The sequence below is a fragment of the Lates calcarifer genome, linkage group LG23, assembly GCF_001640805.2.
Source record: "Lates calcarifer isolate ASB-BC8 linkage group LG23, TLL_Latcal_v3, whole genome shotgun sequence".
Taxonomy (NCBI): Eukaryota; Metazoa; Chordata; class Actinopteri; family Centropomidae; genus Lates; species Lates calcarifer.
Window position 1 is genome coordinate 12,130,719 of NC_066855.1, and position 16,190 is coordinate 12,146,908.

The 16,190-nt window shown below is 39.6% G+C and overlaps 2 protein-coding genes across 6 annotated transcripts; both read left to right on the plus strand.

The window, feature by feature from the left end:
• The first annotated feature begins 307 nt into the window (after positions 1-307).
• Positions 308-4,382, plus strand: ndr2 (nodal-related 2). The gene is made up of 3 exons (XM_018699342.2): positions 308-711; positions 2,319-3,097; positions 3,187-4,382. Exons 1-3 carry the CDS (start codon positions 447-449, stop codon positions 3,337-3,339), a joined length of 1,197 nt encoding a protein of 398 aa, XP_018554858.1. The 5' UTR covers positions 308-446; the 3' UTR covers positions 3,340-4,382.
• Positions 4,383-6,484: 2,102 nt separating this feature from the next.
• lrrc20 (leucine rich repeat containing 20) lies at positions 6,485-16,173 on the plus strand. 5 transcript variants are annotated; one of them, XM_051066328.1, is made up of 6 exons: positions 12,775-12,952; positions 13,148-13,236; positions 14,815-14,903; positions 15,140-15,289; positions 15,469-15,636; positions 15,734-16,173. In XM_051066328.1, exons 2-6 carry the CDS (start codon positions 13,220-13,222, stop codon positions 15,868-15,870), a joined length of 561 nt encoding a protein of 186 aa, XP_050922285.1. In that variant the 5' UTR covers positions 12,775-12,952; positions 13,148-13,219; the 3' UTR covers positions 15,871-16,173. The 5 variants fall into 5 exon arrangements, with proteins under 5 accessions (XP_050922286.1, XP_050922285.1, XP_018554863.1 ...); XM_018699347.2 differs by lacking the exon at positions 13,148-13,236 and having other exon boundaries at positions 12,778-12,952; XM_018699349.2 differs by lacking the exons at positions 12,775-12,952; positions 13,148-13,236 and adding an exon at positions 13,680-13,978 and having other exon boundaries at positions 14,821-14,903.
• Positions 16,174-16,190: the final 17 nt, after the last annotated feature.

The following is a 16,190-nucleotide window of genomic DNA, read 5'->3' on the forward strand; positions in this document are numbered from 1 at the left end:
AATACTGACTGCTGAGTGGTGTTTGGACATGTGCTTTATGTTGATGTTTGCAATGTTGTCTGTGCCCTAATAAGCACAGCAGCCCCAATCTCTAACCCTATACCCATTTCAGACGGTATTTAGTAGACTGCATTACACTATGGGAAAGGCTAACAATTAGTGTAAGCACAAATAGCTGAAACAATTAGTTCACGGATGGGGAATCAGGCTGCAGAAGCCCAAAGATCACGACGCAAACAAAAAGTTGCGCTCCTTGTAAACACGCACCCGGACGCCTCATTACCAAGTGAATGGATGATGAGCTGTCAGGTAACAAGTCTTGAGGACGCATGTCAATTTCCTTTAATGTTCTCAGCTACTTGTTAAACATGAAAGGGGGTGGGTGAGGGTATATAAGGCACCCCTAATCTCCCAGTACAGGAATTTGTCATTAACCGGCCTAAAACATGCGCTCATTGGGAGCTCTGAGTGTCGCGCTGCACGCATCTCTGCTGGTGCTGCTGGCTCAGGGGATTCAGAAATCCAGAGATGGAGTTTATATGAGGCCGCTGCATCGTCTTTCCGTCATGGACCGATCCACCGGGTATCACCTGCCGACTTACATGGTGCACCTCTACAGGAATTTCAAGTCAAACTTTTCCCGGCCGATGGATAGTATGGAGCAAGACGCCGCGAAGCAAGCAGACACAGTGAAGAGTGTGATGGCTAAAAGTAAGATTTGGTTGATTTTTCTCCAAAGAAAAAAGTGATTCATGGATCATAATTTCGAATGGGAACAAAATGATGGGGAATGTAACCGCACAGAAAGAAATGTATTTGTTCCTTGTGGTTTTGTGGTTCCACTCAGACTCAGATCTCTCCCCTACTGTTTTTTTTTTTTAACCCTCTTTAATGTTAGTTTTTAGTGACTCGAGTGTTGTCCTGTCAAAACTGCCAGACCACCTCAGAGGGTTTCAATCCACATCCAGCTCAGGGGGGGTGAATGACCACGCAGGGATCAGCGTGTGAAAAGGCCGGTTTTCTGTCTAATTCTCAAAGCAAACCTCTTTTTTCTTAAATAGGTGATGTTGATTAGATATTTCGCCAGACATCCCCCTATACAAATCTCTTGTTAAGTCAAATCAACAACTTCCCTCAGTTCTTTTTCACACTTGGCTTGATTAGATTAGAGCTCGGGATTTAATGGTGGTACAAGCAGCCAACAAGAGGACAGCCCTCCCCGCTGCTGAATCCAATTTCACATCGCTGCTAGGTGTTAGAGTTATTACCTATTTGTCTGTCTGAGGATATGCAGCAGCCAGGGCAGGCAGAGATGTGTTAAATGATTGGTTTCGGGGCGCTCGGTGTTTTGTGGGGTTTGAGTGGATTAATAGCGAAGATGGATTTGCACGTTTGATTAACAGTCCAGCTAAATAGGACCAATGCACTGGACAATGCCGGAGTTAGACATTTAAAATGCTTTAATCCTTTAGATTAATTTGAGCCACACCTGCTCTTTGAATCACAATGGGAACCACCCCCCACCCGTTACAGATGTGGGCGCAGCACATGTTGTCCCACGCTAGAACAATGACTGGATTAATTGATTTGCTGAAATCTCCATCAATACAAGCATTAATCTTGAAGCTAGACACACCTCACTTTGCAAAACAAAAAAGTAATTGCACCAAAATTGCAGTTATTATTGAAAAATTGGAGGGATGCCACCATGAAGACTACTCACTTTTAGAGATTTTATGTGATAATAAAAACAGGTGTATTATTTCTGGAGTAGGGATGCACAATAGTGATGTTTTTCTAACATCTGGTAACTGAAATTTCCACAGACCATGTATTGCTTACAATGAAGTATAAAAAACATAGAAATATCCGCACAAACAGTGAGAAAAAGCTCTTCTGAGTTTATATAATCGCATGTGTTTTCAGGGATATATAGTCATATTAGAGCAGAGACAGAAAAAAAACTATTTTGCTTTAGCCATATGTGTCCTGATTTATTACCAAGTAGTGTTTCCAAAAGCAAATCTTAAATCACTGAGAGACATGAGACTGAGTTACCTCAACTTAAATATAGTATTGAAGAGGCAACATTTATTTTGGCACAACACTTTCAACATGTTACATGTGTTGCATTTTTTCCTCAGCAGGTGGATTCTGCTTTCCCGGCACATTCATTTTAATGTGTTCTCATATTATTGTTACATAATATTCATAATTTTGATATTAACTCTGATTTTAACATAGTTTCCACTAATGATAAGCTATGTGATAAAGTTTGAACCTCAATGATGCTAATCCGTCTCTTTTTGCTACATTAGGTTTGACGTACAGACATAGGCACTGGGTTGTGACCTTTGACCTCCACACCCTGCTGGCCGACAAACAGATCCAGGCAGCAGAGCTGAGAATCAAGCTTCCCCGGACACTGAGCGATCACAACATCTCTGTGGAGGTCTATCACCAGCACGGTCAGGCATGCCATACACACAAGATCTGCCAAGAGCAGCAGCTGGTGGGGCTGCTCACCGAATCATCACTGGTCACTTCATCACAGAGCTGGAAAGTGTTCAACATGACAAGTCCTCTCTTGGACTGGCTCAGACAAAAATCGACAGCGAGAATTCGACACAAAAGAGTGTCAAGGAGGAAGAAGGTGGTAAAGACAAAGAGAGGCCTGTCGCTTCCCGATCAGCCCATCTACGCAGCGAGGAGGGAGCAGGATGTGAGTGATCGAGCCTTGCTGGTCGTCTTTTCACACACTGGCTCAGATGAAAACTCAAAGGCCAAAGCAAGCTTACTTCACACAGCTGAACAATCCAAGTTCTTGTCCCCTGCTGAAATCAAAAAGGCCCGCTGGCCAAAGAGGCGCAGGAGCAAACGGGGCCAGAGAGAACAAACAGCGAGGAGCCCACAGGTGTCCAAGAGAGGGAGTGAAAAATCTCTCTGTCGCAGAGTCGACCTGCATGTAGACTTTAATCAGATAGGCTGGGGGTCCTGGATTATCTTTCCTAAAAGGTATAATGCCTACCGCTGTGAGGGATCTTGCCCTGGTCCTGTGGGAGAAGACCTAAATCCTACAAATCATGCTTACATGCAGGTGAGAATTACAGCCTATCTATTTATCTATGTCTCACTATCTTTAATAACAGAAATTAATTATGACAATTTTTTTGTCTCTTCTTCCAGAGTTTACTGAAACATTACCACCCTGACAAAGTGGCATCCCCCTGCTGCGCTCCAACAAAAATGAGCCCACTGAGCATGCTGTACTATGAGAATGGAGAAATGCTCCTTCGACATCACGAAGACATGATTGTGGATGAGTGTGGCTGCCAGTGACAGCTGCAACCATCTCCAAGCGTGACCCGTGTTGCTGAGCAGCCCAAAAATGCTGTGCAAAAGCAACTGATTTCTAGAAAACAAAAGATAACACTTAGCCAGAAGGGGAAAAAAAGCTCTTTAATATTTGTCACTGTACAGTGTTAAGACTGTAGCTGATTTATGTGCAGAGATATGACTTTAATTTGTGATGTGAGCTCTGATTTGTAAGGAGAATGTTGTCATTTTTTTAGATGTGCTGAAACATAAATATAACAATAAGGTAGCATCTTTCTCTCCAGCTGTGTGCAGCTGTCACAATCTAATGTAAAAGTTTACTCTCCTTAACTTATCAATTTCATCAATATAAACATGAAATGGCAATGTTATTGAATATTCCAGCACTGTTTTATTGTACACTACCATTTGTGTAACTGTAAATTAATGTATATTTATTGTAAATATTAAAATAAAACATGTATTTATGTACATTTTGCACATGGAATATGTATTTTGTTATTATTTATTACTTATACCAGGTTATATACAAAAGATGGCACTGATTGTCAGATTCTTTGACCAGATATCTTCTGAATTAAAACAATGTTAATTAGTTCTTGCTGCCATGTCTTTTGACAGCATTTAATGTTTGAGAATTTTAGTTTCATTTCTTAAAGTAAGGTATGGAAAAAGGATTGTTTTGATATGTGATATCCAGTCTAACTTTTTCTGAGCTGTCTGGTTTGGTTTATGCTGTCATGACAAAATACAATCATAACATACCCGCAAACATATCCACAACACACAGTATACTGTAGGTCCCTGCTTGAATCACTGGCACATTTACCTGGAACCACTGTGTGTAATTCAATAGAGCAGCCACACCAAAAGAGGCGGACCATTCTAGTTTCACAGTGTTTCAACCATCCATGGTGAGTCATGGTCAAATTCCACTGATGTTCACTAATTCAGAATAAAAGCTCTGTATAACAGAAGAGAAGGTATAAATCCATCAATCCCCCAACCTCACCCCACCTATACACCCTTTTCCCCATTCTTATAAGCACTTTTCTCAGTTTTTCTTAAAGATCAAATGTGGAAAAAGCACTTTTGTGCCACAGATGGTGAGATAATTGGCAGGTTCAATCAGCATCCATCAATTTAGGAATTAGCAAATTCCAGCAAACTGATTATAAACTGATTATATGAGGATCTTGGGGGCAAAGGTCAAATTCAAATGTGAGAATAAAAAATAGAAAGAAACGTGAAAAAAGCACTTTTGTGCCACAGATGGTGAGATAATTGGCAGGTTCAATCAGCATCCCATTATGGCATTGTCCTACCTGGCTATACCAAAAAATCTGTAGACAATTGTTTCTAACACTCTAGGAACCATGCGAACCATGCAAACCTTTTAGGAGCAAACTGATTATATGAGGCTCTTGGGGGACAAAGGTCAAATTAAAATGTGAGAAAAAAAAATAGAAAGAAACGTTAAAAAAGCACTTTTGTGCCACAGATGGTGAGATAATTGGTAGGTTCAATCAGCATCCTGTTATGGCATTGTCCTACCTGTCTTTACCAAAAAATCTGTAGACAATTGTTTCTAACACTCCAGGAACCATGCAAACTATGCAAACCTTTTAGGAGCAAACGGACCATAATGGATGTAAAGATCAAACAATGTCCTATCCGTCTTTACCAAAAACATCTTTAGACAATTGTTTCTAACACAAGCGGGATATATATATGAGTATCTCTCTGCTGAGTCCAGCAGAAGCTTCAATTGCAGAGAGCAAAGATGACCACTGGTAAAACCAAACTTTGCAATCCTAAAATATTCGCTGTTTCTTCTCTGTAGAAAGTAAAATTATTATTAAATATTCGCTGTGTGTTTTAGAAGTTACCAGAGAGGTTCACCACGCACCAAGGTATCCTGGTAAGCATTTAGTAAACTTACAATAAAGTGTGTTCCACCGAGTATGTCGTCCCTTCGCAGGTTGAAGGCCGCTCTGACTCTGTTCAAAGTCCTGCTGTGTGTTTACGGTGAAATTGGAGGCATCCAAGAGGTGGAAAACCCAACGGCGGGGCGTCATACGGAGGCTCCCCGACGCCGAGTGTCTGATGAAACTGTCCACTATGTAGATGTCACTTGTCTCTTATCTCTGTACCCCTATGTCAAAAGTACTTGCTCTTACCCATTAGGTCACCCCACCATCATTTACAAAGATTTTGGGGATCCAAGCAGCTGCTACGGTTTAATCAGGACTACTGTGTATCGACCTCACGGTCTTATCTTCCCCATGTTACCTTACAAAAGTTTAGAAGGTAAATTACACTTTCTACTTTGCCGCACTTGTGCAGAAACCAATAATCAAGAGGGTCCCTACGAACACGACGAGGATGCTAGAGATCTGACGGGGGTCTGGGTCACAGTTGAATTTAACAAAGCCCTGGAAATGGGGTACAGAGTGAGTAAAATTACAGAAGTCTGGCAGTTTGACAAGACCAGTGACACGGTGTTTACTGACTACATACACACATTTTTGAAAGGCAAGCCTGGTGGTGCACCATAGCCAGAACCATGAATTTAGGCATGGCGCCCAGAAAGAGATTCTCCTGGTTGCATATCCTAGAGTTCTCCAGGATGGAGTATGTTTTGACATTGACCCGCGAGAGGGGGTAGAACGTGCTACCTTTCATTAAGGCCGCAGTGTGACCTAACTGGACGGCTGGGGACACAGACACTTTTTTAACAAATAGAGAGGCTCCCAATATTCTCAGACAAAAAGCAGTCGCGGGCTCCTGTGAGGCAAAAAGCATCACTGGCACAGGTCAGCTTAATTCTCAAATCAACTGAGTTAAGCAAAAATCTCTCACAGAAAAATATGTCCCTGTGATTAGGACTGTTAACGGTCACTATAGAGTTTACAGCTCCAGCAGAGGAAGGGAAAGATGCTCTGGGTAAGACTCCCCTTACTCATCTTTGTCTCTGTTTCTTGACATTTTTCTAGCATGTGAATGAATAGCTCTGATTCAAACTTCTAGTTGATGCTATTTCACGTTTCACCAGCAGATGGTGACAGAGACTTACATTTGTTTGCTCAAGTAACCATAACTTAAATATCTTAAAGTGTTTGTTGATTATCCTACTATGTTAATGCCTGATAATCGCATAATTATGTTCTTATTCTCTGCAGATCTGTCAAACTGCAAGCTCATTTCTTTCCCAGACGGTGTGTTCAAGGTCCTGAGGAGTGTCTCAGAAAACATCTGTGTTATCACATTGGCTGACAATGAGATGAAGGCCCTTTCCAGCAAGTTCTTTTTGACATTCACTCAGCTGAGAGGTAATGAATAATAAATACACCACAGCTATTTGATTCACAGATTTAAAAAAATGTGTAGCTGTGAGCTGTTCATCTAACTAACTAACCCTAACCACATGCTGTGTGCCTTTAACTACTTGAGCTGGATGCTTCCATGTGCCTGAGACATGAGAAAACATTATACTTGAAGATATTGCAATGCTGTACAAGAAACAAAGGTGTGTAAAGATGGCATCCTCCCAGCTTGAGTTTTTCAATTAAAGCCTATACACAGAAAACTACTAAGTCTTGTTTCATTATTTTTCACTGGGTGAAAGTAGATAGATAGCTAGAGGAAGTACAGATAGCAGTGACAGTGCTGATCAAGCTCTTAAATCCTCCATCTGTAATGGAGGCCGCAGATGACAGAGACTGGTGATTATAAGTATTTCGCTCAGGCTTTTCAGGCATTCTTTAAATAGCAGCACTGCTGAGTCTGGATCCTTAAGCTGATGTTTGGGCCAACTGAAGCCTTTCTGTCATACCGACACAAGAAGAGTAAGAAGATGGCATTGTGATATATAAGGAATTCACTAATGACCAGTTTATTTTGTTCCCCTTTTCTATGTAAAAGAGCTCTTACATTTACAAGTTAGCCAAAGGAGAATGTCTCCTAGGCTGAAAGAAATATTTAGCAAGGCTGCAGGCTTACAGTGTCACGTGACTCCTCTTCTGTTGCCCAGGTTGTGACCTTGCATTGTGCATCGTGCTGCCTTCTTTATTACTGTGCTTTTATCACCTGTAAACCAGAGGAAAACTACAGTCATTTGTCTTCTCTTTTTTTCAGCACTTCAGTGTTCTCCTTTTTCCCCCTTTGGTTGCTTGTTACTTGGTTGCTCTATTAGCTACTCTACATTATGAATTGCATTTCAGTGAGTGCAGTCAAACATCTTACCTTGACATGAAAATGTTCAAGCAAACAAACAAAAAAATATTGTTACAATAGCTCAAAATGACATATGAGGTTGGAATATAACATATGGAGGTTTACATGGTTTCAGTATAATTCAGAAAGTACCATAAAATGCTATCATTGACTATCAAAATATCCTGCTACCTGTTTTTTTAAAATGATAGATTTTAGACAAACTATAAGAAAAGTTTCATACCTTCATACAGAATGTCTCTAAAATAGGCCCATAAGTATGTTATCAAATAGTTACAGTGAAATTCAGGAGGCAAGAAGTCACAACATGGGCACGCCACCTAATCCTGCTTTGTTAATTGGTTTACAGCTAACGCCAGTCAGCTCCATCTGTTTTTGTCTGAAAAGAGCTCTCAAGGGCCACAGATTACAACAGGGAAATGGAAAACAAATCACTTTGCACGCACAGAGAGATAGAAACTTCACATTCATGCTGCAGCATGGAGAAGTGGTAATGAGGAAGGATTAGTGTGATTACTGTTCTGAGAAATTCTGCTTCTCCCAGAGGTTTGTTTACTCATGATAGCTTAACTATCAGACTTTAAAATCTTTCATGGGACTCAAAATAATAGGGAAAATTAACTGATATTTACTCAAGCATCCCTGGGTTTTAGTGGTGTAAACTTGCCCAAAGAAACCACAAACCTAGTGATTTGATAAAATCTAGTTGACCAATTCTCAACCCATATCCCTGCTAACCACGCATAGTTTACAATAAAGCATGAGCTATAGCAGCATTTCATGACAGAAAATTGGCTGCTTTTCAAGTTAAGCCCGACAGGAGTGAAGTTTCTGCTCTATGTCTCTTATCAAGATACACCGAGAATAAAACAGCTCAATCATTTATGATCCAGGTGTCCATTCACTGAGGAGTTTCATGCTCTCACTCTTGATTAATTGTGATGTTCGCAGTTTGATCTGCACTCTCAGTTGTCAAGAGTCAGTTTCTATCTTCCCCCAGGATGTAAGTGAAGTAAAGTGATATGAAGCGAGGAAGACTGATCCCAGTTGGACGGGCTAAATCAAACAAAAGCTGAGACTACAATACATCAAAGGGCATCATGTGCTTTGTCTTACTGACTTTTCATACTTTACATTGAACTTCAATGGCAAAGAATGAACATGTCTTGGTATATTTCATGAATCTTGACCATGACTATGGACATCTAAGACCAAGAAACCCCCCTGCACTGTCATAATCGATTTAAAGGCATGCTTTAATGATCGCAAATGCACAAGATTGCCAAATTTACATCTGCATTGCATTCAAAATATGCCCTAGTTTAAAAATATGTTTTCTTCCTATCAGCATGTAACATAGCTTTAAAGTTACATTACATTATATTCATTTGGCGATGATTTTGTCAGCATGATTTACAATAAGTGTATCAAACATGTAGATGAAGGAAGATTAATCAAAAACTGTGAGTGTACCTAAAAAACAACTAAAAATATGTTTGTTGCTGCAGTACAGGATATGCTGAAGTGTGTTTTTAACCCTTTATCAAGCACTCATTGAAATACTTGGAAATTCAAAATTTCAACCCTAGAGTGTCATAACAGGGCACAAGACTTTTTTACTTTTGTGACATTTTTGAAAATATTCAATTTTCATGTAGAAAATCAAGATCAATGAAGTTACCATATATGGTTCCTTGCCCATCTAGGGTAAAAAAAAATCTAAAAGGTGTATATATTAAAGTTAAAGGAACATTTATTTTTAACATGTTTCATTGAACATAAATAACACGGCCGCGCGCGCGCGCGCGCTCACACACACACACACATATATATATATAAATATATATATATATATATAATTCTCCGACCTCACTGGCCACGTAGCGACGCCATTTTGGATGTCCGCGGAAGTGACCATATATGGTCACTTGCCCAATTGCTTGCAAGAATCGTTGAGATGTAGTCTAAGACGATGGGTTTTTACAGTGTACATGAGCATGCAAGTTCATTTTTGACATTTGAAAACCATATTTATGACTTAATAAACTTAGTTCAAAGGTGCACTTACTAGCTGTTCAGGGCTTTCAACCACATGTTACAGATCTCTTTGATGATGAAGCTAATAAGTAACTATTCTGATACAGAACAGTGTATAAAAATATATTTTGATCACTTTTTTTTTATTTTGATCAACATTTTTGCTACTTATGTAATCCATGTGTGAAATACTTGTTTTGGGTTTTCTAAGAGCCGTCATATCTCAGCAAATCATTGAATGCAGTGCACAATACGTGCAGGCATGGAGAGTGGGGAATGCCAAGCACATCAACCACACTAACACTTCATGAAAATCGTCTTCGAGTCGTTCTGCTGCAGACATTCACAATGCATAGTTAATAAAGACACGGCAGAATCTGTGAGACTATGAGCGTCCGAAATGGCGTTAATGTCAACTTTTAGGCTGCCGTGGCTCGTGCAACAAGAACCGTAAACTTTAAAGCTGCTCACCATTTCAGCACGTAGATGAAGCGTCTGGCCTTAACGAGCTTCTCAGAGCTCGGTTTGTCCGGTGCACCGCTTTCTGTTTTTTCCACCATTGGGAAAGATAGCCATTGATTTTTTTTTTTTTTTTTTTTTTTTTTTGGCCTTTCTCGGGAAATTTACGAGGAACAGGAGTTCGCGTACGGCGCATGCGCAGTTTGGCGTCATACTCGGATGCTCTAAAGTCTCTCCAGGCAAAAATATTAAAATTCAAATCTTTTACAGTTTAAAACATGAGTTATTGAGCTTTGTTACATTAAAAGTTAACGTTGCTCTATAGTTTCAGAGGACAGTTTGAGCAATACAGTAAACTTCACTTTGCAAACATCAATAGACACTGTAGACAGTTAGTATTATGGGCACAATGATAGGAAAAACCAAAGGTCAAGGTCACAAAAAATGTACATTTACCATATACAAGCTGTAAAAAGAGTGCATGAATTTTATAAGTGAACCTCAGGAAGTTGAATATGATAAAGACAGATAAAGTGCCATTTCCTGTTTAAATCTCCTTTATCTCTTTCTCATCTTTTATCTTGAAAAGCTTGTGTGAAGCACATCATAGTTATACAACAGGCGTTTACAAATATCTAGAGAAATAGCACCAAGGCCAAATTGTGCAATCATGTTCTTTATAATCCTGATAATACTGACTGCTGAGTGGTGTTTGGACATGTGCTTTATGTTGATGTTTGCAATGTTGTCTGTGCCCTAATAAGCACAGCAGCCCCAATCTCTAACCCTATACCCATTTCAGACGGTATTTAGTAGACTGCATTACACTATGGGAAAGGCTAACAATTAGTGTAAGCACAAATAGCTGAAACAATTAGTTCACGGATGGGGAATCAGGCTGCAGAAGCTCAAAGATCACGACGTAAACAAAAAGTTGCGCTCCTTGTAAACACGCACCCGGACGCCTCATTACCAAGTGAATGGATGATGAGCTGTCAGGTAACAAGTCTTGAGGACGCATGTCAATTTCCTTTAATGTTCTCAGCTACTTGTTAAACATGAAAGGGGGTGGGTGAGGGTATATAAGGCACCCCTAATCTCCCAGTACAGGAATTTGTCATTAACCGGCCTAAAACATGCGCTCATTGGGAGCTCTGAGTGTCGCGCTGCACGCATCTCTGCTGGTGCTGCTGGCTCAGGGGATTCAGAAATCCAGAGATGGAGTTTATATGAGGCCGCTGCATCGTCTTTCCGTCATGGAGCGATCCACCGGGTATCACCTGCCGACCTACATGGTGCACCTCTACAGGAATTTCAAGTCAAACTTTTCCCGGCCGATGGATAGTATGGAGCAAGACGCCGCGAAGCAAGCAGACACAGTGAAGAGTGTGATGGCTAAAAGTAAGATTTGGTTGATTTTTCTCCAAAGAAAAAAAGTGATTCATGGATCATAATTTCGAATGGGAACAAGATGATGGGGAATGTAACCGCACAGAAAGAAATGTATTTGTTCCTTGTGGTTTTGTGGTTCCACTCAGACTCAGATCTCTCCCCTACTGTTTTTTTTTTAACCCTCTTTAATGTTAGTTTTTAGTGACTCGAGTGTTGTCCTGTCAAAACTGCCAGACCACCTCAGAGGGTTTCAATCCACATCCAGCTCAGGGGGGGTGAATGACCACGCAGGGATCAGCGTGTGAAAAGGCCGGTTTTCTGTCTAATTCTCAAAGCAAACCTCTTTTTTCTTAAATAGGTGATGTTGATTAGATATTTCGCCAGACATCCCCCTATACAAATCTCTTGTTAAGTCAAATCAACAACTTCCCTCAGTTCTTTTTCACACTTGGCTTGATTAGATTAGAGCTCGGGATTTAATGGTGGTACAAGCAGCCAACAAGAGGACAGCCCTCCCCGCTGCTGAATCCAATTCCACATCGCTGCTAGAGTTAATATTTAATTTATAAATAACTTAATATTTGTCACTGTACAGTGTTAAGACTGTAGCTGATTTATGTGCAGAGATATGACTTTAATTTGTGATGTGAGCTCTGATTTGTAAGGAGAATGTTGTCTTTTTTTTTTTTTTTTTTTTAGATGTGCTGAAACATAAATATAACAATAAGGTAGCATCTTTCTCTCCAGCTGTGTGCAGCTGTCACAATCTAATGTAAAAGTTTAGTCTCCTTAACTTATCAATTTCACCAATATAACCATGAAATGGCAATGTTATTGAATATTCCAGCACTGTTTTATTGTACACTACCATTTGTGTAACTGTAAATTAATGTATATTTATTATAAATATTAAAATAAAATGTGTATTTTTGTACATGGAATATGTATTTGTTATGTTTTATTACTTATATTGGGTTATAAACAAGAGATGGCACTGGTGGTCATATTCTTTGATCAGATATGATATGTGATATCCAGTCTAACTTTTTCTGAGCTGTCTGGTTTGGTTTATGCTGTCATGACAAAATACAATCATAACATACCCGCAAACATATCCACAACACACCGTATACTGTAGGTCCCTGCTTGGATCACTGACACATTTACCACTGTGTGTAATTCAATAGAGCAGCCACACCAAAAGAGGCGGACCATTCTAGTTTCACAGTGTTTCAACCATCCATGGTGAGTCATGGTCAAATTCCACTGATGTTCACTAATTCAGAATAAAAGCTCTGTATAACAGAGGAATATCCAGCAAATACGGTGAAGTGGCTGCTAGTTTTGACAATGCAAAACTAAGTTCTATTCTTCTGAAGCCAGAGGGCTCTTTGTATTCAAATCCTTTGAAAATACACTGACTAACCAGGAATTTGCCAGAGTCATGACCATGACAGTAGTCAAAGTGGGAATAGTGGACCAGGACTCAGAGGTAAGACAGCAGTGTCTACTTACATATATATTGGAGCTACAAGGATTAGCAGATCAGCAGAAAAGTAAATCAGCTATTACTTTGATAATTGATTAGTCATTTAAATAGTTTTTCAACCAAAAAATGTCAAACATTTGATTTTTCCAGCCTCTCAAAAATGATAATTTGTTCCTTTTCCTTATCTTAACATGATAGTAAATGAAACCCTTATGGGTTTTGGACTTTTGCTCGGACAAAACAAGACATCTGAGGACATCACCTTGAGATATGGGAAATTGTGATGAGTATTTTTCCACTGTTTTCTTATGTTTTTAGTCTAAACTATTAATCGAGAAAATAATCAGCACATTAGCTGATTATGAGGTTGAAAGTCTATTGATGGCAGAAAAAAAACAAATTGGCAACTGATAATTGATTTGTTGCTTGGGTCATTCTTCAAGCAGATAATGAAAAAAAAAAACACCGTTTCAGCCTCCCAGATGAGAGGATTTTCGTCTTGTGTCATACCTCATTGTAAACTGGATATTTTTTATGTTTGGACTGTTGACGTCTTCAAATGCACCTTGGTCTCAGGGAAACTGTGGTTGGCATGATTGCTCAAAATATGAAGAAAAAAACTTTCTTAAGTAATAGTTAGTATTACTATTCAATATGTGAAATTACTTAATTTTCAATAGCTGTTTTGTTTACTTTGGTGGTTCACTTAAGCTCCATCGTCTGCGACTTCACAGCGCAGGACTGACACTCACTATGTTTCCGAGCCGACTGTTTGCTAGTAGCCTAAAGCTAATTCATGCTAATTCATGTCGCTAAGCAGCAGCGAGTTTAACAAATATTGTTTACAGCGTGGGGTGTTGCCATTGGGTATTACTTTTCTAATGAATATCGGAACATGTTAAGTGAATTGCCTCCTCTCTCTGGGCTAAAAATACATACTCACCAAATTAGTCTGTGGTTGAGCCGGTGTGGCAAACCTTAGCTAACACTGACAGCTGCCAGGCTGTGTAACAGTAGCTCCTAGTCTGGGTAAGTGTGACTTCTTGGCGTGGTTTTAATGAGACACTAATGAAATAATGACTATCTATAGCTCAACAGGCAGTATTTGTATTAGACTGACATTGTAGGGCTCTGGTACTGCTGTAGGCCTAAAGCTCATTAAATGTATATTTGGAGGAAATATGATGGTGAATGGCTATCAGGTTCAGTATAGTAGTGAAGTGGTTTCAGCTTTTGGGTTATCCAGAGGTACAAAGTAACAATCATGAATTCAATATTGAGGTAGCTTACTCATGTTGTATGTTGCTATTTCCACTTGGAGTACTTATTACATTTTAATAACGACTGTAATGACAGAGGACAGTCAACACTGCCATTGTGTTTCAGGGACTCAACCAGTTTTAGGGGACTGACTTGATGATCCTCCAACTGATCTGAGGGCATAAGACTCTTCATTTGCATTATAAGCATACAGTGGAATTATGTTTGGTAACTCTCACAAGAAATGTCCTTGATCAGTATTCAGTCACTTTCAAGCAAAATAGCCAAACATTCTCTGGTCCCAATTGATTATTTGTGAGCATCTTATGACTTTTATCACTGTAAACTGAATATCTGTGGGGTTTTTTATGAGTCTTGGTTAGACCAAACAAAACATGAAGATGGCACCTTGGGAAATTGTGACTTTTTGTGTGTCCTCCCTCGTTGTCAGGGGAACACATACATCACTGACTTATTTTTGACTCAGTATAGTAGTGTGGCAATGGCATGAAGAAACATGTTTGTAATAATATACTGTCATTGATTCTTACTGTAATATTTTGCTGTCATAGTATGTAAGTGTAATGTTGCATGACCTCCCTTAGGAACAGTTACGGCAGAGAAATGGCTGAGGCAGTTGCAAATGTGGCCCGGAGGATTAATGCAACGGTAGAGGAGGGGAAAGATGCTCTGGGTAAGACTCTCCTTACTCATCTTTGTCTCTGTCTCTTGACATTTTTCTAGCATGTGAATGAATAGCTCTGATTCAAACTTCTAGTTGATGCTATTTCACGTTTCACCAGCAGATGGTGACAGAGACTTACATTTGTTTGCTCAAGTAACCATAACTTAATATCTTAAAGTGTTTGTTGATTATCCTACTATGTTAATGCCTTGATAATCACATAATTATGTTCTTATTCTCTGCAGATCTGTCAAACTGCAAGCTCATTTCTTTCCCAGACGGTGTGTTCAAGGTTCTGAGGAGTGTCTCAGAAAACATCCGTGTTATCACATTGGCTGACAATGAGATGAAGGCCCTTTCCAGCAAGTTCTTTTCAACATTCACTCAGCTGAGAGGTAATGAATAATAAATACACCACAGCTATTTGATTCACGGATGAAAAGATTGTGTAGCTGTGCGCTGTTCATCTCACATGCTGTTCACCTCACAAATGTTGACAGAGTATCTTCATGCTGTGATGGAAAAACAGACAAGAAACCCCCTCAATTTACTCGTGTCTTGAAATACCTTGCAGAGCTGGACCTGCAAGGCAATGTTCTCACCAAGCTGCCCGACGCCGTGGGAGAAATGGAGCATTTGACCAGCATCAATCTGGCTAATAACAGCTTCTCCATCTTCCCTGATAAGCTTACTGAGATAGCCACACTGGAGAGGATTAACCTGGAGGGAAATAGCATCACTGGTAATAATAACATATTAAAGCATGTTGTATGTGTCAGAGAAAGAGTTGTATATTTAAAGCTTCAGTTTATGCTGTGTTCTATATTTTTTTTCTGCAGAAATTCCAGTGGAGAAGTTGTCCGCTATGCCGGCACTGAAGTGGCTAAACGTGAGGTCAAACCCTCTGGACTCAAACACTCAGTCTGCACTGCAGTCTCCCCACAACTTTGACATTTTGTCCACAACAGAGTCCTAAGAGATGTCATAAATGGTATTTCATCACCTTTACACTGCATGCTGTGTGCCTTTAACTACTTGAGCTGGATGCTTCCATGTGCCTGAGACATGAGAAAACATTATACTTGAAGATATTGCAATGCTGTACAAGAAACAAAGGTGTCTTTATCTTCTCTGCATAAACTGCAAAGGGCTGAAAAATCAATCCATCTTAATGCACCATTTAATCTTTTTGTGTCTCAGTTGAGACACTTGCAATTACCTATTTATTACTTTTGATAGTATAAAAGTTTTTTTTCAATTAAAGCCTATACACAGAAAACTACTGAGTCTTGTTTC